Source organism: Leptosomus discolor, chromosome 7, assembly GCF_034619465.1.
Source record: "Leptosomus discolor isolate bLepDis1 chromosome 7, bLepDis1.hap2, whole genome shotgun sequence".
Lineage (NCBI taxonomy): Eukaryota > Metazoa > Chordata > Aves > Leptosomiformes > Leptosomidae > Leptosomus > Leptosomus discolor.
In genome coordinates, this window is record NC_141397.1 from 39,812,742 (window position 1) to 39,835,324 (window position 22,583).

The 22,583-nt window shown below is 43.3% G+C and overlaps 1 protein-coding gene across 5 annotated transcripts; it reads right to left on the bottom strand.

The window, feature by feature from the left end:
* Positions 1-2,230: 2,230 nt before the first annotated feature.
* Positions 2,231-22,327, bottom strand: SAP130 (Sin3A associated protein 130). 5 transcript variants are annotated; one of them, XM_009955569.2, is made up of 20 exons: positions 22,216-22,327; positions 21,035-21,270; positions 20,297-20,455; positions 19,059-19,170; positions 17,925-18,049; positions 16,923-17,047; positions 16,173-16,323; positions 15,801-15,891; positions 15,417-15,521; positions 14,191-14,332; positions 13,800-13,921; positions 10,916-11,218; positions 9,779-9,947; positions 8,393-8,497; positions 7,291-7,652; positions 5,693-5,941; positions 5,263-5,388; positions 4,224-4,327; positions 3,423-3,536; positions 2,231-3,213 (listed from the first exon to the last, which is right to left on the bottom strand). In XM_009955569.2, exons 1-20 carry the CDS (start codon positions 22,325-22,327, stop codon positions 3,055-3,057), a joined length of 3,171 nt encoding a protein of 1,056 aa, XP_009953871.1. In that variant the 3' UTR covers positions 2,231-3,054. The 5 variants fall into 5 exon arrangements, with proteins under 5 accessions (XP_009953871.1, XP_086324843.1, XP_086324841.1 ...); XM_086468717.1 differs by having other exon boundaries at positions 9,779-9,950; XM_086468715.1 differs by lacking the exon at positions 8,393-8,497.
* Between the last annotated feature and the right edge of the window lie 256 nt (positions 22,328-22,583).

Consider the following 22,583-nt stretch of genomic DNA (forward strand, 5'->3'; position numbering starts at 1 on the left):
GTCCGTCGCGCGGGCGGGGCAGTGCCGCGCCTGCGCTCCCGCTCTGGGCCGGTCTGGCCCTGGGCCTGCTGGCGGAGCAGGGTCGCGGCGCTCCCCGGCCCCTCAGTCGGCCCTTTCCGGGCGCCGCGGCCTCCCTCGGCCTTGACCAGCGCGGGTAGGAGCTTCCCGGCGAAGGGAGGGAGGCCTGGAGGCCTGTTCCGCCCACGGTCTCACGGGAACGTACGTACCGACACGGCTGCTCCGGGGGCTCGCTTCGTCGGGCGTGGCAGGGCGAACCGGGAACAAGGGCAGACCCACAGTAATCTTCAGTTTAGACAGGCCGGCAGTCGCGTGTGCTTGCAAAGACAGTGATAAAAACAGGCCTAGGCGCCGAGCTGATTTTATTTACAGGGAGATGTAAAATACGGTTCTGGCAGTGTCACAACCACACCAGAGCGACCTACTTGTTATATTTCTTAACTGCTGCTCGTCCCCAGTGGGGCACCCAAGTCCTTCTCCCCACCCCTTCTACACAACCCTATCAAAAATACCGCAGAGAAGTTGCTACTCCAGCAGTGGCTTCAGGACTTGTAAAAATAGAGGCTCTACGTACACTCTCAGAGAAGAGACTTCTCTCCCAGCCGGTTGTTTGGAGTAGTTCAGTCTCTGGGATAAGAATTACTGCAAAAGTCAAGGTGTTCTGGCTGTATAAGGTGTTCTCAGCATACATCAGGTTACCCAATAGAGGAACCCTGCAGCAAACCAAAATGCTACTTTATAATTTCCTTCTGAGAACACAAGCAAAACAGTTAAAGCTGAAGAACAGATTTCACAGATCCCAGGCTAAGCACACTACACATTCAACCTCAAGAGACAAACTGATAGAGGTAGTTTAAGATTATAAACATGAATTTCCGTATATCATTCCTGATAGCATAGCTGATAAATAAGAGGCAAGAAAACATCAGCTGGAGAAATGCAGTTGAACGTCAGTGGATCTTACTTTCTCCTACAGAATCTATATGGTTTCCACAGTACTGGAACAACACTGAAATTACTACCATCCTAAGGTTATGGAATAGTCTAGATGATAGCCTTGATTATTGGCTTATGAAAACTAAGGTTAGTACAGAAGGCTTTCTGAAGAATCGGATGACAATAGCCTAGAAGGAAGGATTAAGAGCAAGTTTCTTAACTTCTGTAGTCCTTAAAAGAAAACCAAAAACTTCCCTCCCTCTGCCCCCAAAACACCTACCCCGTTGCTGGTAATGCCTTGGATTTCATCCAAAAACCCTTTGCCAACAATACAAAACCATTCTCAACCCTATAAAAGGCAACTCTAATCATGAGCAAGCTTCTTGCAGCCTTTACGAACCTGGGAGTGTTGGCAGTATCATGGTTATAGAACATTGACAATGTCAAACAAATCCTGGACCAATTGTGCATGTTCTGTTCCTGAAGCACAAGAAATACAAGCTGATAAGCAGCAGTTATGGGATTCCCACCTTTTCATGTCTTACCTCTCACATTTTAATTTGTGCTGGGCCAGTGTGTCTTGCATTTCAACACACGCGTGTATACACACACACACAAGTCCTTGCGGGCTTGTTTTCTTCTAGCCAAGGAAATTAGTAAACAATTATAACTTTCCTATTACCGAAGTTACCATATTATTATACTAAAATTGTATCTTACAATGAAAGTGGTTTTCTTTTAAAATTAAAATCAAGCTAATATGGAAAGAGACTGCCATCTAAACAAATCTGAAATAAGCTGGTTTTGCATGTATTAAAAACACAAGAACTGTGTGAATATGGACATTCTACTTACTTCTTTAGTTAAAAAGTGAGAAATACGGAATTAAATACCATGTTTTCTCATTTAACTTCTGAAACCACTCAGTTCTGAATAAAGTCAAGATAACAGCCCTATAACTGCATAAGGAAAAGAAGTATTCTTAGAACAGAATTACTTAAATGAAACTGAAGCCTCCTGCTGAGGAGACTAAAAATGATTTGGCACCTTTCTAAAGAAATTACAGTTAAATGCACAAATGCATGGGGGGTTGTCCATACCGCACCTTTAGGAGCTGAAATGTGAATTAAGTTATCCTTCCCTCTGCAGCACAAGAAGCTGACTACTTTCCAACATTGTTTCTTCTCCCCAAAAGGCTTCTTTCAAGGCTTTAACTTGGTTTTGAGTTTACAGATTAAATAGTTTCACTAGTATAAAAGTATACAAACTGCTCACATACAAAAACCTCCAAGTCCTTTATTAATGTTTTCAGGATGTATGTGGTACATACAATTAACATTACACCAGCTACAGGAAGTCCTCTGTTGCAAGAGGTGCTTCAAAACAAGTATTCCAGAGCACCAACATAGACACACACACAGAGACACTACAAAATCACTTTGAAATGATTTCCCCCACACTTTTTTCCTTTTTTTTTTTTTTTTTTTTCCCCTCCTTTTGTTTGCTTTGTTTTGTTTTTTGACAGCTAGGACTTCCAAGCCATTGGAGATTCTGAATGAGACAGATCTTCTAGTGCAGTGGCACTGGTTTAAGAAGACTACTTCAGACACTGGAAGGTCAGAAGAACAAGAACGGAATGGGGTAACTGAAAGCCATGTAATTTTCAATGCTTTGAAGCGTGGCTGCTGTTTGGGTCGATACCTGTATGTCAGCCTCCTGGCGCCCCCTGCAGAACCTCCTGCATTACAGGTGTATGCACACCTTGTGTACATTTGCCCCTAAGCTGCAGAACAGGAGGAGAGCTCTGTCCACCACACAGTGCACCACTCATTCCAATTAGTAGGCACTGACACATCAGAAGGGTTAAACAAATGGGACTGGAAAGACTCTAAAAAGGGATGAGCCTGAGAGAATCTTTGTTCATTATGACAGATCAGTGACAATCCCTTCAGGTCACCAGGCTTCACATGTCCATCTGTTGCCATCTGTTCCCTAAACTCATCCTTTTTATTCAGATACTCTGCTTAGAAACAAACCCAAACTACAAAAAGGTTCAACTCCATTCTGTACATGTTCTCCATTTCCAGAGTCATTCTGGCTTTAGACCTTTTCCTTCCGCTTTAATTTGGATACTTTCTTGACAGTTCCATTCTTGTTCAAAAGCTTCAAAACACGATCCTTGTGATCCAGGACCTTTAGCATGGAGTCTCGAGCCTCATTGATTTGATCCATCACAAGTTTACACCTCTGCATATTCCCCTGAAATGAAACACTGGTGTCACTAACAGCAGACTATCCAGTCTAGTACCTTTTCCTAATACCACTTGTAACTCATGACACTGGAAACACAGGAAGTGTACCTACATGATTTTTTTGTAAGCCAGCTTTAGCTCTTACTAACTGCAGTAGGATGTTTTGTAATTAAGGGTAAAGCAGTTCTGCTGGGGTGAGAGGGCACAGGAACCTACCTGTATCAGTTCATTGATTCGATGCAAGTCATCATCGGTTGCTGCCTTCTTCTTTGGAATGAGTCCCTCCTGCAGGGCAGTCAGTCTCTCGTACACATCATGCTCCAGGTTTGTCTAAAAGACATTAGCACTTCATGAGAAGGTTCGCTACTAGGCCAGAAAACATTCGCCCACATTAAGAAAGCTACACAGAGAAGATGATAATCTGTTCCCCTCTCAGCTGCTTGTGTTAGTAGTTCAGAAGATGGAGCCTCTGACACGGAGTGTGGCACTACCATTGTTACTAACATCCTATTTACAGGATTGCTCCACTTCTGAACAAACATGGATCCTAACCAGAACTGTTTCCCCTATTTCTCACAATACTATTCCAGGAATGCAGAGGTTTTGGGGAGTTTGGTGCTAGAATGCAGAGCACCTACCTCACCCCCAACCTGAAACAGAAGCATCCAGGAATGTGGATCAGTGCTGCCTCCTCAGATCAGCCGCACCATCCCAAACAGACGCTTCTTCAGACCTGTGCATCAGCAGGAGGGAGTTGCCAATTTTGATCATCTGTACAAAATACATCAGCTCTTATGTCTGGATCAAAATCAACACTCTTAAGTTTCCAAGCTACTTACGCCACATTCCTGAGAAAGGGGAAAGCATGTCCCACTCCCTTTGGGCACTACACACCAGCTCCTTTATGGTATCCCAATGTCAGATGACCACGTACTGAATTTGTAAAGACATCCTCCTGTCTTACACAACTCCGTGTACCCCCACGTCCTAGGAAGCTTGCAAGGCCCATTCACCTACCAGCTGTAGTAGCTGTGCCGCACAGAGATGGACCTTCCACCCCTGTGCCCGGCAGGATACGCCCTTCTGATTGGCAATCTCCTGTAGCATAGCCTTCTTCTCTTCTGTCACCAGGAAAAACAAAGAGATGATATTCAAATTTCAGGAGTTCACCAGCCTCTCAAACAAAAACATTAACCTAAATCCTGCTCTCCATACATCCTAATAGATAAGAATGAGCAATGTTTTGATTCAGACAGGAAAACAGCTACCCATCTGCCACGTATCTGGCCACTGCTCTTGCTTATTAACAGGCTATCTGTACCTCCAGAAAAATTATATTATATCCCATTTTTTCCCTATTTAAAGACTGTAGTGCTCAGTGTTTCAAACACCCTGAATGAAAAAGTAAAAAGGTCCATCCTTTACCACTGAAATACATATCTGCTCCCTCCTTGTTCTATTTACACAGTTGTGAAAACCTAATCCGCTTAAAATTTCTAAGATACTAGCTAAAAAGCCTAAAAACCAGTATCTGTTCTCTATTTTCCTCATGTTAAAAAAAAAAAAAAAAAAAATCTTCTTTAAAAGCCCATTTCTTAGTTGAGAAGACTGGTTACCTAAATCTAGAATGTTTTTGATTAAACTGGCAAGTTTGTTAGGCAGTAAGAAAAATCAGAAAACTGAACTGTAGCATATTACCACAGCACGTCAATTCTTTAAGGATTACTTTTGGTAAGTTTCTGTCACTGTACGTAAATAGATTCCTCAAAAAATGGTACTTTTTTTCTTTTACAGAATTCTAGCTAATTCTTTGTAGTGTCCTTCCCTTCTTTCCTCCTTTACCTTGACAGTAGAAGGGATTTAGGCAACATCTAGCCAACAAAAGTCATTAGCTCACTGGATCAACCCTTGTTTTCCAAATTGCAATCAAAATCTTTTTGTGGGATTGCTTATCGACACCAGCTAGCTAAGAATGCTCCTGAGACACCTTAACTGGTACGGTGAAGCAGTTTGTCCCGCATGAATGAAACTGTCCAACCACAAGCAGCAGACTGACCTTTTACTCGGACATCACTGTATCTCTGAAAGTGGTGGTAAGCAGCTTTCCAAGGATTGCGATAATGTCGGAGCAATGTGATAGGCGGCCTTGGACGCACAGGGACATATCTTACACCTTCCTCATCTAGAAAAGGATCCAGGGAGAAGCGTGTTATCATCATTAAGTAGGTGAAAGTAGGAGATCAGCATGACACAATAACTGCAGCACAAGATCAGTAAGCCCTACCTCATACAAAAGGATGCTCTGTCGAGAAAGGCAATTTTCCCTGAACATCGCTATACAGAAAATGCTGAGAAACAGATACTTGGATTCTGTATTATCTATATTTAGGAACTGGGAGAATGACAGAGCACCTTCTCTGAGAAACAAACGGAAGAGAAAATACAGACACTTGAACAGGAAAGAGAGACATCAAAGATGACATTACCTATATACTCCTTTGGAGGAGACTTTCGCTTCTCTGCCTTCACCAGCAAACTTTTGGCGGTGGATTTCTCATCATCAGTGCTGTTTGTTTCCATCATGTCCCCCTCCTCTGTGGAGATGATGTGCTGCTGCTTACGGGGTTTCTTCCTTGGGGAGGCACCAGGTGGCAAATCACTTGGAGGCATTGAAAGGTTGTTGGCCAGCAATGCCAAAGACGGAGATACAGTACTTGTAGTCAAAGGAGGGACTGCTGAGAGAAAAGAAAGTGGAAGAGACCTTTATGCTGCTGATGGTTTGAGTAAACACACTAACAGCAGCAGTTCCTGTTTCAGCACATTGTGAGGAATGTGAAGTGTATGAGCACTTCAGCTCCATCTGTGTAGAAGGCCAGATCTTAAGCCAGCAGCAATTGCTAGGACAAGCCTATACACTAAGATGTTTAGTTTCATATACAAAAGTATAAAGAATGAGAGCAGAGACAATTGTCCCTCAGTTCCTTCATATTTGAAGCTTATGTTAGTTTAATGCTACAAAAAGGAATCCGTGCTAAAGATATCTGCATGTACACCAGCATGGACCACAGCCAATAGCAAGCAAGTCCCTTTCCTCTTCTAATAGAAGTAAAGCATCATATGCAATCAAATCGGGACCACAGTACTCTCCTTGCAAGAGTCTACTTGTACTGCCAAGTCAGCACCACCATACCAGTAGGTTACTGTGCCAACCAATACACCTCTGAAGTTGGGCAGTAGAGCGGCAGACAGCTTGAGGGAACTCCTTGACATTCGGAGGGAAAAGCTCAATCAGCTGTGACTAAGGCTGCAGCAAAAAATTCCTGGGATGGGATCTCTTGACAATTTGGCATACCCACAATTGCCAGTAAGAGACATAAGAACCCTGAGGAGCTTAACACTGTCTGCCTGTGCTCCAGACACATCTGTAGCAAGCAGCTGCTTCCATCACAGGACAACATACAGCTTTAAGGAGAGTGATAAAACCAACAACTAAACCAGAACTCTGATACTTACAAATGTGAAATGCATTTGTATCATTTTGCCGCTGTATAGTGCCTGACTTGAGATCTGTTAGGATCTCAATTTTACTGATCATGCCACCTGATAGCAACTATGGCCAAGCTGAGTAAGCAAGACAACATACTGAATATTTTGAAAAGTTCTAGAGAAAAATAGCCATGAGTCCCAAGAGGGCCCTATGAAGTCCTACTCTGGTCACTAATTCTTCACATAAAAGAAAGGCCCTCTGACCCAAACAGTAGGACTTGGAGAAAGCTAAAATTAACTGATCCATAATATATCGGTGCTGCTGCTGAGTGTGTGCATTTTAAGCAAGGAATTCACACCGACTTTAGAGTTGGATCATTTGAACATGACAAAGCAATCACAGTAACAAGTGATTTCATGGTAGATTAGGGAGAAGGCAAAGAACTTTGAGTAACAAGGCATATGGGAACCCTTTGACTGCTGTTCTGTGCTATCATGAAAGAGATGCAATTGCATTTTCAGAATGCATGTGTGAAATCCTCCCATTTTCTCCACTATTTCAACAAAAGCAGCAACCTGATGATTAACAACCACTTACCAGATACTGGTCGCATTATGTCCATAGGCTCCACTTCCTCTTTGATTTTTATCTCCGGTACTGCAGGACCCAGCACTGCTGACAAGGCACCGCTCATGGTTGATGGAGGAGCGGGTGCTGCCACAATTGTGGTAGAAGTTGGTGGAGCGGCTGGGACAGCTCCTGGAATAGTGGACAGTGCTGCTGCAGGCTGCGAAGTGGGACTGGCTGCTGCAATGATTGTTGGAATGGCAGAGGGGGGCTGCTGGGAGGTAGGGGGGACTGCAATGGTGGGCTGCTCGCCGCCTTGATTAGACACTGCCTCCATAGACACAGTGACTGGAGTAGCCATGGACACATGAATTTCAGGTTTTGGCTTGGCACTGTAACGTAAAAAAAGCAAAACAAACTGAAGTTAACTGCATCTCTGTCATGACTACCTAGCACAAAGCAAATGAGCCAAGCTGGACTCACACTATCCAGTTTTTCCTGCACCCGCAAGTAACACGTGGCTCAGTAACGTGTTTAACAAGAGAAGGTGACATCCCAGTTACATTTCCTCCTCCGCTCCCTTTCTAATCCTTTGTATTTATTATAGATGCTATTTTCTTCCACTCACTGTAACAAGCAAATCTCATGACTAATTCCAGGTAACTTCAAAATACTTGTAAAAGGATCAAGACATTTTCACAATGCAGACACGAGGAACTTTTACCCAAAGCTGTACGGCCCCCCATCCTCTGTTTGCAAGAGCTCCCACTGTGGCTAACAGTTAATGGTAAAGCCACTGAACTCAACTGAAGCAGGGTAAAGCTTCAGGTACCTTTCTTCAGTATTAATTTCCAAGCACTACAGAAAAAAATTTCAAGGCCTACCCTTTACAACAGCAGAGGGTTTTTTTGTCTGTTTCTATGAAAGCTCATAACCGCATCTTTTAAAATGTTACTGCCTCAGCTTCACAACAGCAGAACTAGTCAAGTCTGTCCAAAGTTGTCACACTGACAAATTCAGAATAGATTAAGTTTCCCAAACGAGAGGAAAATGCTCCAACAGCCAAAGAATATAAACCAAACAAATATAATGGAACTATCATGATGCAGTTGGTTGTGTCCTAAAGTCTTACCCAGCAGGTCTTGGTGATCCAGATGTGCTCCGCATAGTACTCTCAACACGCGTGCTAGCTACTTCAGGTGGCTGAGGTGGAATTAAGCTTTTCCGGACTGCTAGCCTGTAAGAGACAGACAGATCCAAGATTCCACCTCCCTGATACAAAGGAATCAAGCCTCTCTTGCCCAGACCATGACAGGAGTTACAGCTGTATCACTGCACTCTGTCTTCAGTACAACTGATTCACTACAGAGAGAGTCTCATTTTACTTTTCAAATTACATGTTATGTTTTACTTTCTTTAAAGACAAAACGTAAGTTGGTCTGGCCTAGACTCACCCCCATTTAGGGCTTCTCCAAGAATGCCAGCTTTACATTCATCCTGCCAGTCAGAGCATCTTACTGAGACTGCGAGGCTCCAACAGTGGACAAAGGGAGGTCTGGCCATGCCACTGTTCTCCACTTCAGTTTCAAGACTGAGCATATCATCTGGAACTAAACAGTGCTCAGACAGGCATCTGCTTCATTTAGTTGGACTAGACTGTGTCAAAGCTTGACTCCAAGACCTCAGGTCCTGAATGTGGATGTTAAGCAGCACAGGGCTGAATACAGAAAAGTATTTTAGAGACTATTCAGTCACCTGTGGGGCTGGAAGTCAAATTGTCCAAAATAATCAACCTCTCAAATGGAAACATTCTTTAGTGATCTACCTCTGCTTCTTTAATTTCAGTTTTACAGCCTGCAGCTTCTCTGGCTTAAAAAAGGTTTCCATCCAAATGAAAAATATACGCAATTTTAGTCTTACAGGACGCATCAGTTCCAAACGTTTTCAGTCATTAGTCAGGAGGAAATGCATTGTTAATACTAAAGCTGTCTCTTGCCTCTTTATTCAGGCATTTAAAATTAGACAACATAAAAATATTTTAAGAGTTTAAGTTACTCCCTCCCTTTTTCCTAATCAGATTTCACAGCAGGGTACTACTCCTATTCTTTCTACTCATCCACATATTCTTCCAAGAAAAGCACTGAAGACAAAGCACAGAATTCTAATTTTAGTAGATCATGATATTACATTATATTACATTATTACATTATTTATTTGTATACATAATATTACATTAAGCAAGAAAGCCTCAAATCCACTTTCCCTCAAAAGGTCACTTTCAAGAGCTAGGAGACAAACTGTCCTTCCTCTCATTGTATTACTGACAGCATGAGAAAACTATATCCTACCCTTGGGGAAGAAAAGTGTGTTTCACAGATCACTCACAACTGCTGCTGATGGAATACCTGCTAGAAGTTTTCTTATCTCCACTGAAATGATTCCATTTAGCTGGGCTAGATTGACACCGGGCTAGACTGCACCCAAGTGTCACTCACATGTCATCTTCAATTCTACTCACCCATCTGTGGTTGGTTTCTTCCGGAGGATGCTTGGGCGCGGGGAAGAGCCCTGGGCTGGCACACTGGCACTCTGGCTATGGGTTTGCACAACCGTAGTTGCTGCAGAAGCTGTGTTGAATGTGTTGCTAATAGGATTGGCTACAATCGTGGCTCCATCTGCCAAGACTACTGCTGGGAAGGACGGACATGGACACAGCAGAGAGAGGAACAGATACAGAGAGGAAAAAGCAGCAGAGTTACTTAAGGAAATCTGATGACAAGGCAGGTGTTTGCAGAGCACATGTCCATGCTTCCTTGACTCTCTCAGTCTTTAACTGCAGTGCTTTTGTAAGCAATACCTTTGCTACAAGCAATCTGATCACTGAACCTTCTGCAGGGAAGATGGAAACTACCTCCTGCCTAACAACTGCTGCTAGGGAAATAATCTTTTCCAGAAGAAATGGAAAAAGCAGAAATCACTAGGGAGATCACCAACACAACTGGGTCAACAGAGCAACACTCCTGGTAGAGCCCACATGGCAACACATGCCACTTGTAAGGAAATGTTCTGACCTTTTGCCAAAGCCTGTTTGGCCAACTAACCGATGCAGAGCATTCAAGCAGTCTGGAGGTCACCACGCAATATGTCTGCCAGCTTTGCAACAGCATATTCTCTTGGTTGCCATCTCCCATTTCTTCAGTAAGTTGTTGGGATTTCATCAGACCAATGATGATGGTTTAATGGAAGATGGTTTCTATCACAGTCCAAGATCAGGTTACCAACTGCTCAAGGAACCTGGCTGTATTTAATTGCTAATGTGATCTAATGCATAGCTGGAACAGTTCAGAGAACAACATATACTTGTAAATGACTTTTCCTGCAAGGCCTTACTGAAGAGAGTTGTTTAAGCTCAGGCACTACCAGTCTTTTCCACTGAAGTAACCCATTCAAAGCTACCCACACACTCCACCCAGTAGGTAAAAAATATTTGCTGGGAGAATATGTGTATGAATGTATTTAGTGTCCACTTCTGGACTACAGAGACTACAAGATCATTAGAGTAAAAAGAAAAAAAAAAAAAAAAGCCAAATTTGTCAGACAGAAGTTCAGCTGCTCTGACTAGGTACAAAGCATGGACTTTGCGGGTTGCTCTTACCTGAAGTCTTAGTGTCGGCTTGGGGCTGCTGAGCACTGATTGGTGCTGGCTGCAGTCCCTGCGTGCCAATTGGTGCAGCAGGATGAAGTCCTTGCGTCCCAATTGGTGCTGGCTGAATGCCCTGGGCACTGATTGGTGCTGGCTGGATCCCCTGCGCGCTGATGGGTGCTGGCTGGATGCCCTGGATGTGACGGGCATGAGACGCATCTACAGTCATCAGCTGCATGGGGTTGAGGTGGACAGTGGAGGCCACTCCGACACCAGTCTGAGCTGTGATGGCCGAGTTGGGCGCCTGGGCTGAAACTGGAGCAGCAACACAGACACCTCGTCACACCTACCTAGTGGGTCACCTCAGTTCCCCCAGCACCTCTCACTCAAATACTTAGTTTCAAAGACTATTTTGCTTTGAAAAATTAATTTGCCAGCCTGCTTGTTGCAGTAGCGAATTTGAGAATGGAGAGGCCAGATTAAGCATTACTGTTTATTTCCATTCCATTTTCTATTTCAAATTGCAACAAGAGAGAGATCAAGTTTAACTCTACTTTTAGTTAGACCCAAATTACATTTCTGTACCCAGCTTCCAGTCTCAGAAAGCTGTGCACTACTTTTGCTCGCTATCTTATTTTACAATGCTTGTAAGTACCAATACTTGGCATTTTCTCTGCTTAAAAAAAAAAAAAAAAAGAAAGAAATCGGAAGCTTAAGCCATTTCTTTTCAAAAGACAGTCTTTCCACAGAGCATATCATTACATCAATCAAAAACTCCAAACCTTTGACTGTACAAAAGCAAGCAGAGAAAGCGGAGACTCAAGCGTTAGGGACCTTAAGACAGGGCTTACTTCCTCATCCCCTTTCCCCAGCCACGTAATCATTAAAAAAAAAAAAAAAAAGGATGTTTTCCTTAGCACAAGTGGACAAACTGTTCTGAAGTTGAGTACAATCTTATCTGGCTCAGAACAGGACTTGCAATTATAAGCTGGATCCCATAGCTCAAATGAACACGAAATTTTTTTGTGGCAGAACAACATTCCCAATGAAGCACCTATTCTAAGAAGTTCAGTTCATTTAGCTGAATTTACAGCTCTAAGCAACTACAATTCCATCTTTCCAGATCCACCATACTGCATATTGCACTTCTCCCAGGCAGCACTTAACAATACTGTTAGACTACCTGCAGTTCCTGGATCTCCAGATTTCCAGTCTTTACAGAACAGTACCATGATTTCTGCAGCCACACGCAGAATGCAAGTGCAAACTTGCAAACAATGGACTTGCTTGCTAACAATGGAGAGCCCTCTCATCGCAGAACAAGCTGTTTTTGTCATTGTCACAGGATTTCGATCAAGTTCTTGTGCTGACAAGACACTCTAAAAACAGCTCTCAAAAACCTGAAATTGTCACCAGGTCCCTGAAAAGGGCTTCTGCATAAAGTATTATTAATTCTCTTGGAGGAACACCTTGTGTGAAACACTCTTGTTGCAGAACTTTCTATCCAACAAAATCCTTTTTGGAGACTATGTAAAACACGACCAGCATTTGGAAAGCCAAAGTCAATGTTCTTCCACAAAATTCTGCATTAACTCTGTCTCACTTTTTATAAATCTCCTCTTTTATCTAAGCCCTTACCTGGCTGTGCTCAGCACAGGTACATGTCCCTCCTGATACCTTGAATCTTCTGCTTTGAGTTTCACCAGTTATTGCCATAATTAGTACCTTCAACTGATGCTTCAAGTCTATTTAACAAGCAAATTGTCTCTGCAACGAGCTCCTGCTGAAGAACCTACCTCTGCTTTTTTAAAAATTAGCATTATCCTACCACCACCCCAATACGCTACCAAAACTGGAACTGCTGACCATGTGCAATCGTGTTCTCTCAGGGGCTCTGTAATGACTCCTCAAGCACAGCTGCCAACACCAAGTACCACCACTGACCTGCACATTCTCCTTTAAAACCTTCAGCCAAAGTGCAGGAAGGCACAAAAGAAGCTCACCTGTCCCTCTTGTGAGTCATTTAATCATCCTGAAGCCCACCTCAAATCCTGACGTCACTTAACAGTCAAGACTTGCAACTTTTCACTGGAATTTCAATGACAGAAAGAACAGGCCCCAGCAACTCATCAATACCCTGTGCACAACTCATCAACTCCCTTTCCCATTCAACAAATTGGCTCTGCCAAGTCCTTCCAAATTCCCTCTATACTGCTCAAGGGTAACAGGCTGCCAGCAGGCACAGATATTCCATGAAAATCCAAATCATGCATATTCCTACCGTTTGGATTGTGGAAATTACTACAGACAGAACAGTCCTAAAACACTCAGTAAGCTAGAAGTGCTCCAAATTTTGTCACAGAATGACACAAGTTTGGGTTGACTATGTGGGTACATAATTTTTGATTGTCTGCAAATTACTGCAACAGTTCAAACACATTAATTGCTCCATTCTTTTAAATGGAACACTAATGCAAAAGTGTGCAATGCAGCTTATTTCTTCCATTTTTGGTTCAGGTTTCTCTCTCAAACTGTAAACTCATGTGGAAGAGATTAAAAGGGGCTTGTCAGAACACCAGGGAATGAAAATGCATGGAAGAGCTGGTTTGGTTTGGAGGAGTTGAACTGTTTTGATTTGTAGACTCAAAAACTTTTACTTATAGAGATGCAAAACCTTGGACACCAAACATGAAACTCCCGAGAAAACTCATTAGCTGCATTTAGTAGGCCTCTGAAGTAGTTCAATACCCCTTGCCCATGAGTTTTCCCCTCAGCCAACAAGTCGTCAAAGACTTTTTGTGACAAATAGTCAGAATCAAGCATAAAAGCCTCTTAGCTTCTCCCATCGCTAAAGCTCGTACATAAGCAAACAACCAAACAAAGCAGCTGGTCTTACCTGGATATTGGCGAATGGTGGACACTGAGCTGGTGATGGGGGTATAGGTGTGTGCAGTCAAAGGATAGGCGGAGGGCGGGTATGTTGGCAAGAAATACTGGAACTGGACAGGCACCGACTGCCTACAGGCATCAAGGACAGCAAGTTTTAGACACACCATTTCAACAGTTCATCTTCAATCCCTGCCTTTGGGCCACTTCCTGAGTTTTGTAATCCCATCTGTCGTAAGCTATCAAGTACCTCAATTATGATTAATTAAAAACTACCAAATCCCCCCTGCCCCAGTTTTTAAAAAATACATTATTTCCAGCATATCAGAACCTAGAAAAGCAGCAAGGCACTCAAAATGTGCTTACACACACACTCATTCACAGAGCTGTTATCTCCCTACCTGTTGTCATTTCTGGTTTCCATTGCTACTGGGTTTGGAGATGCCCGGTGACTAGACAGGGGTATGAGATTACTCCTCTCTGCTGTGTAATCAGACTGGATCCGGGGAGAAGTATGTGTGATTTGCTGAGGAACCACTTTAGCTGCATAAAGACAAACATGTGATCAGTTGACAGTCAAAGGAAGAGTTGGTAAACACTGCAAAGGCAAGATTAATTCTCCTGGCAAAAAGCCCAATACTACTCCCTTTCCCCTCAACCTAAACAAACCCACCCCATCCCCAGATGATTTCCTATCCCCAGTGATGACAGGTTTCCTCAACAGGCAGAAAGAACAAAAGAAATGAAGCATTTTTCATCAGTTGATACCAGAATAGATGGATATTATAAATGCATATATAAATTATACTTCTTGCTAACAGAGTAAGTTACTCCAGTGCTCAAACTAATTATTTTTTTTTTTTAGGATCAGCCCAATCATTTCCATGGTCAATAATTTATTTATCGAAGTTAATCTGTGGAACTTGACAGAGATCAAGGGAAACGAGATCAAGGCAGACAAATATAAATAGACAGAGGCCAAGAAAAGAAAAAACCACCACCCAACAAAACAACAACACACCTACAAAAGCTTTACAGGAAACACTGATGTATGGAGATATAACTTCACTCCTTGGAAAATTTGTGTCAGGGAAAGATATTACAAGAAGGAGGTCAGCAGGAAAACAGAGATGAACAAAAGCAAATGTATGCAGTTCTGTAGGAAACATCTCGGACAGATTCCACATCCAGGCAAATAAAATTCCCATCATTAGACCCTAGTGTTTTACCTCCAAACGAACACACTAATGAAACTCCACTAGGCTATATCTAATGCCTCAAGCACAGGAAGGAACTTACTAAATCAACTATGAAAACCATACTCTATCACCAAGCATATACAACTTCTAGTATATGCAAGGGTTCTGAAATGCCAAAATGCCCAAGTTTATCTAAAAATTCAATTGAGTAAGTTAACGAGCCATTTTACTACTTATTCTTCCTAGAACATCCTTTTCTTCCTGATATTAAAAAAAGTTATGCCACAGCAGACCTGTTAATTGTTTTCTCCCAGCTTGAACTGGTTTTCTTCCCCTCTTTAATTTGCTAGTATGCACAAACACTGTTAGCATAAACAGAAAAATCGAACAAACAGTTACATACTCTTCTTAAAACTGAAGTCACTCACCAACTGGGATGTTTGAGGTTGTGACAGCTGTAGCATGGGAAGAATGGGAGGGCATCGTCATGGTGACAATTGTGCTTGTAGGCGCTTGGGTGTGAGACACAGAACCTAAAGGAAAAAAACCCACCATACAAGATCTTTTTGTGGAGCCCTATCACACCAGTATATCTACATCCAAATAAAGAGGGCAAAAGCCCCAACCCAGACAATCTCCCTGAAGAAGTAATTTCTCTCCTGAAGTCTGCTCATGCACTTCCAAATGCAGTCTTTACAATAAATAATTTGTCAAAAGTAATCAGTTTCCACCTTCTAAGAGGAAAACCAATAAAAAGCAGAAACAAAACCCACACCCCATAACTCTCCCACAACAGTGTTATGAATACTCACCAGCTGTGGTTGCTGAAGCAATGGTATTCGTTGCCAAAATAGGTGCCACTGTTGCTGCTGCCACTGGAGTACCAGTACTGAAAATTGTTTTCTATGAAAAGAAAAGAAAATCTTCAAGTTAAGAGACTAGTACATTTAAAATACATACTCGGTATGGATCATGTTGCATTGACTGCAAAGAACATGAATTTCTAACCTAATACTAACTTTTTTCCCAAATTCAATCTTAGCCTTCAAAATATGAACAAGAGGATGTCTAGAAGAAGCAAGAGGGCTGTGTTTGTTGGTGTTTTTTGTTGTTGTTGTTGTTTCGGTTTTTTGGGTTTGTTTTGGTTTGGTTTTGGTTTTGTTTTTTTTCTTCTTGCAGTTTACCTGAGCCATGGTGTGCAGCTGTGGCTTCTGTGTTCCTATAGCTGGGTGAGACGGTAGTGTAATCCGAGTAGCCGTATCCCTCGGCTGTGCAGGCCGCTGAATACTAATAGCTGCAGAAGGTGGGTGCTGCTGGATAGACAGGGTGGGTCGACTGGAGAGAAAGAAAAATAGTAATGAAGATAACCATGCAGATACTCAATATGAAAGGTAACATGCAGGGACACACATCAGGCCTTGGTCTCCTCCTCTGCGAAAGCAGCACTGCTATCAAGCACATAGTAAAGCAGCATAAGAAGTTTGACCTACACTGTTCTGTCCTCATCTGCCCTCTGTACCCAACTAGGAGGGCAGACACCAATAACTTCTACCAGTTCATGAGAGAGACTTTCTTGTCAAGGATGCTTTTCAACATTCATGTGTTTTCTCCCAGCATGTGTCATTTTTCACTGCGTCTTCGTAAAGAAAGATGTGCCAAATTAGCCACAAGTTCCTGCAACAGAAACTCTTTGAAGCAGGACTTCAAAACTGGTTCACTAAGGTCTTTCCTTCTCGGAGCACAGAGCAAGAATTCACATTACAGTAATTTTTATCCACAGAACTGAAAGCATTTGCAGTCAACAGGCATTACTATTTATGTATTATATCATCCCACATCTAGAGGATTATCAGCTCTGGATGATTAACACGTATGTTTCCCCTTCCTGCAGCCTCTGTGAAGTCAGAGCACTGTAGATTTCAAAGCATCTTTACCTGAGGGTTGACTCTGTAGCATGTGCTGCTGTTGTAGTTATAACAGGGGACTGAGCTCTTGTGGCCGAGACAGTTGCCACCACAGCAGGAGGAATAGTGCTTGAAGTTGTCACAGGAGGACGAGACTATAAAAACAAGTCAAAGAGAGACACATTCAGAAAAGAAATTCTCAATTTCTTAGCTAAAACTGGTTATAACAACTAAAAATTACTTAGCTAAAACTGGTTTTCCTAAATCTTAATCACTAAGTTTTGGCATTCTAAGACATTTCCAGTCTTTCTGAATTGATCTGCAAGCTCCTGAGCACATCTGTCCTGGTTTTCAAAGCAGGTACATCACAGGAATTAGTAACCAACAAAGTTAACAACAAAAGACCAGATCCCTTGAAGGTGTTTAGGAAAAAAAGCAAATGTCAGTTCCCTTCAGAATGAAAAGAAACCCTGATGCAAGTATATCCAGGAAGCCAAAGGCAATTACCTTGGGATCCTAACTGAAAGCACAAATAAAGATGTTTAACCCTTCATCCTAACCTTGAACACTAGTATTATTGCAGTGAGATGATATCTACAATCTTCTTGTACGTGTACATAAGCTGAGATATACAGAAATGTATTAAAATCAGATTTTTTTTTTTTTTAATTCTATGCCAATTCTTAATAGTTAAGAATAAATCAACATGAGCATACTGCACCAGACTTTTCAAACTTTAAAATTTGAGTATATTCAAACTAAATCTTCTTCCCAGTTTCTAAGCACTTTGGAGACAGTTAAAAACCCAAATTCTGGCATCAAGTCTACAAAGGAAATAAAACCACAGGACTAATGCAACTATTTCACGACTTGCTATTAGAAATTGGTACCCAAGAAACAGAACTGGAAGAGAGCTGACAGGAGCCTCTGCCAGGTAAATACACAATTATGGGTTATATATTACAAGTCAGTGCCAAGAAAACTTTGGAGCTGGTGGTCAGTGGTCTGCAGAGCTGCCTGCCTGCTACCTGCCTGGATTGGCTGATGAATGATGTGCTGAACTGCTGGCTGAGCTGTAGCTGCGTTTGGCAACTGTGAAGCTGGTCTCAGGACTGTAGTTACTTTAGAACTGGACATCACTGCAGCAGCCGCTGCACCTGGGAAATAAACCAAGTGTGTTAAAACACTGTGCACCCAAATGGCTCCACTATGACATGAGACAGACTCTGACATTAGCTGTAGTTTTGAAGTGTTTCACACACACGTCAATTCAGGTGACATTGGTTTAAAAGTAAGGCTTGCAGCAAATACATGTAAGATTCACAACAGTATGTGGGAAAAGGTAGGTATTATTTTAAATGAATTTGCTTTATTAATACTTCTTATTCCCATACAATAACCTTATATTGCAAATCCAGTTTTTTTCTATTCCAAGCTATGGAAGTCAGCAGAAGTAATTCAGTTTGATTACAGGGCTAATGTGTAAATAAGTCACCTGATACCAACAATCGTCTCACTGCACCTGACAAAGTTCAGAAGAAAAATACACATGCAACAGAAGAAAACCCAAACAACCAAAAGAACCTTTAAAGCCTGCAATTTGATTAATATCTCTACTGTTTGCTGTCTCCTGATCATAAGAAATCACAGTAGAAGGCAAATAGCTTTGAAATCGTTTGATGGACTAGACTGCAGCGCTTCTGTAGAAGTCTAACTGAAATTATTACCTCAAAAGTTAATATTCAATCTGAGAGAAAAAGAGCAAGAAGGAAAAAGAAACCATGCAGTTTGCAGGCACTTAGTGCACACGGGTGCCACTGTCACAGGTGATCAACATTTGCTACTAAGAACATACATGACATTTTGCAGGCCAGGTCAGTCTATATTAGCATGTATTTTTTCTTGAAGGTGTTCACTGTTTTAACAGCACAGAACTAGAATAACAGACATGCTGGTATCTGCCTGCATTTTAAACGCTGTCAGAGTCCTGCCTTAAATAGCTGAAGGCAACAGAGGAGGCCAGCAGTCACCTATTCGTGCTAACAGTTTTACCAGCTGAAATATTAGCAGTGTTAGCAGTCAGGAGAATTTTAGAGGGGAAGGCTAGATGCACCTCCCCTCAGAGGCCATGAACAGGAGGCAGGGATAGCACAACTAGATCTTTACCTCGGGGTAGGTGAGAAGCTCCAATGTGCAGCGGAGGCCCAGGAGCACTACTTCTGATGATAGACATCTGCACATTGGTAGCCATGATATGATGCAAGTTACTAGGATGCCCCTGCAGAGTTAAAGAAATAACAAAACACAGAACAAACTATCAACAATCTTGACAAGAACTAACGACCACACTATTACCATATCCAAGTCCCAAAGACAAAAGAGAGATTTTGTAAAAATGCTTGCTGTACAAAGGCTGCATGCATTACAAGTTGAGTGGAGAAAGAGGCAGATGTTTCTACAGGACAAAGTTACAGACCCTGCTGACATTGTGTGTGGAAGATGTAAACATTTACCCGTTTCACTGATCTGTTATTCTGGTTGGTACACTGGTGACAGTCAGCCAGCAGTCACCCATATATCAACCAGAGATGGCCCTTCCACCATTAGTGACACTTAAGGCATAGATTCTACCACCACTCCAGTGAAGTTGAGAGAATGGTGGGAACCTGGCAAACACCGCAACTAATTAATTCTATTTTCTTATAATTCTGGACTTCCCAGGGACATGAATAAAGATAAAAATCCACTGAAACTGCTGCACATCCTTAGCCAGCCTAACTCAAATCCATCCAAAGGCACTTTACATCAAAACCCTGATACTTCAAAGGTTCAGTGATGAGTGTTCTGGCAAACTCGTTTCAAATCACAAGGACTGGCTCTGCCCTCAAAAGTCAGAGGGGAAAAAAATTTCTAAAGCATTATCTACACCCCTCAAATTTTGTCACTAGTGGGTTAATAAAAATACACCGCAAAACCATGAACTGTTCACTGGTCTCTTCTGATCTGCTCCCAGGAGAGCTCAGGAACACTGCAGCGATGAATCCCAGCAGTTTGTCTACACTAGAAATTCTCTAAGTGACACTGAAACAGCAGGAGCTTTTAAGGAAAGACTCAGCTACATAGCAGCTTTTGGATATGGCTCTGCTCTCACAGACTCACTGAGCTATGTCAGTTGGATGATTATAACAAATCAGCAGCTTTCTGAAGAGCTAGTGATGACTGTGTCTGAGGTTTAATGCTCCAAGCAGAGATGAACCAACCACCAGTGGCCACTGAACAGGGAAGCCTGCTCTCTCTTACCTTCCCTCCTGCTGCAAGAGCCCACCTCAGTCGTACCAATGTTAGTATTGATCTGACCGTGCAGCGAGCTAGAACAGGAAAAAAACACAACTAAAACACCAGACCTGCTGCCCGCTGATTGTTGCCACAGGAATCGTTGGAGCCTGTGGTATGTTGCTTTCCATGGTCACTGTAACTTGCCCAGGAACCTTTGTGGGAGCCGAGAGAGTAGAGGGTGGAGCAGGAGCAATGGGCCGGCTGGGCATGGTGGGCTTCAATGGAGGCTACAAGAAATACAAACACAGAAACATTGGCAACTCCAAATGAGGGCTCAATATTGAAGCAGAAATAATTTTGGGGGGTCAAAGCCTGGCGAGAAAGTCAGCTTTGTGCAAGGATATATATGGTTAAGTATTCGGAGAGGAAGGCTATTGCTCATTTAGAGCTATTCCATTTTCATTTGGGACAAAGAAAGGGCATCTTTTGTAGTGGAAATATCCAGCTTCTAACATACAGCATGAGTCACATGTGGAATCTATTAGGGCTATGGTATTCCCCTACAGACACTGGGTGTTAACAGTTTATTTGATACGCTCATTCAGTCCTTCAGAGAAAAAGGAAGATTTCAGGAACTGATCGAAATCACTCTTCTCAAAAATAATTCTGCGATACTATGAAGTCCTCAGAGTATCATACAGAACAGCTAAACACACAAGGCAGCGTACAGTCAGTAGAAGCACGCAAGCCAAGCTTAAGAAACAAAACCAGCGAAGTTTTCAGTGTAATTTATTTTTGCTCAACAGTCTAATTCGTGATATAGATTGTATCTTTTCTCCTTATGAATCATGAACCCTTCTCGTTACCTTCATAAGTCCGTCTGTAAAGGAAAGTGGCACAGCCGGAGTCAAATGCGCTGGTGGTGTTGTCACTGTCACAGGGGCACCAGACTGGACAGGGTGGTGCTGCGTCAACATCTGAACCTGTGGATATGGCCGAACCACCACTGGTTCCTGCTTTTCTTCTCGAGGTTGTATAGAGCTGCCAGGGCCAATGTGCTCTCTAGGAGCAACTTCTGAGTCGCGACTAGGCTCGTCACTCGCTGCAAAAAAAAGAAAAAAAAGAAAAAGGGAACTCTGAGTAAAAGGCTAAAAAGATTAACAAGTTCGCACTGGTCACACACTGTGTCAGACAAGTGATGTCAGAAACAGCCTAAATAAAAGAAATGCACCCTTCCAATTAAACATATTCCAATGATGAAAACCCTAGGAACTCTGGCACTGCTTCTGCCGGTTCCCCTCAGAACTGATGTGCCCCGTAATGCCAAGCAACCCAGGGTCATCTAGAAAAGTCCATCTAAACACTGTCTTCAAACAAAGATTGACCAATTTTTCTTTCAAGTGAAAAAATACATAATTGTCTAAGTAACTGCCATAAAGTCCCACATCAAACAGGCAGCATTAAAAAGTCTTCGTTCAATGCATTATGTATCTGCATCTCAAGCTGAAAAACATGTATAAAAGCCTCCTGAAAATGAAGCTGCTCCCCACCCAGCCACTTCTGGTAGCGCACTGAAAACCTGTAATGTTGGCAGGAACAGTAGTAACTAGAATCAGGGCTCCCAACCCATTTTCAGCTACATGAGATGTTCCTCTGTTCACTCATTGCTTCTGCTAAACCGAGGCAGAGGACGACTTGAGGGGCACAGGCAGCTGCGCAAACACACTTAGAAGGACCAAAGGAACCACTCTGCCCTGACGTCTCTTGTCAGAGTCAGCAACTAAACTGGTTTCCACGTTGTTCTTCCCATTCGTGCTCGAGGCAGCTTTTGGGCTGGCTGCCACACGCCCGCGGGGCCATCCCACGCCTCCTGCCCAGCACTCAGGGTACCCCCGGCCCTGCACACCACCTGCGGCCGCTGGAGAAGCCGGGGACAGAGGAGAACGGTCGGCGCGGGGACACCAGCATCCCCCCCGCCTCTGGAACAGGCAGCCGCCGGTGGAGGCTGAGACAGGGTGCGTTCCCTGCGGGGCCCGGAGCCTGTTACCTGTGGCGACGGGGGCGATGAGCCCGGCGGAGCCGCTACTGGGGATAGGGGGCGGTGCTGGTCCCAGTCCGGCGGGCGGCGCGCCCGAGCGGGGGAACTGCTGCGAGCTCATGTCCACCTGCGGGCACCGCCGACCGTTATGTTGCGTAATAACACGTCATGCTACCGGCGCCCGCCACTCCCCGCCCCCACCCGGCACCGCCCCCCTCTCCCGCCCCGCTCATTGGGCGCGGCGCTAGCTGCACTGCCAACCCTGCGCCAAAGCGGCGCGCCCCCGCCACACCAGCCAATCCAGCACAGGGCTCTGCAGCCAGTGAGGAGCGACCATACTAATGACCTCACGAGGCGGCGAGCCAATAGCGGGGAGG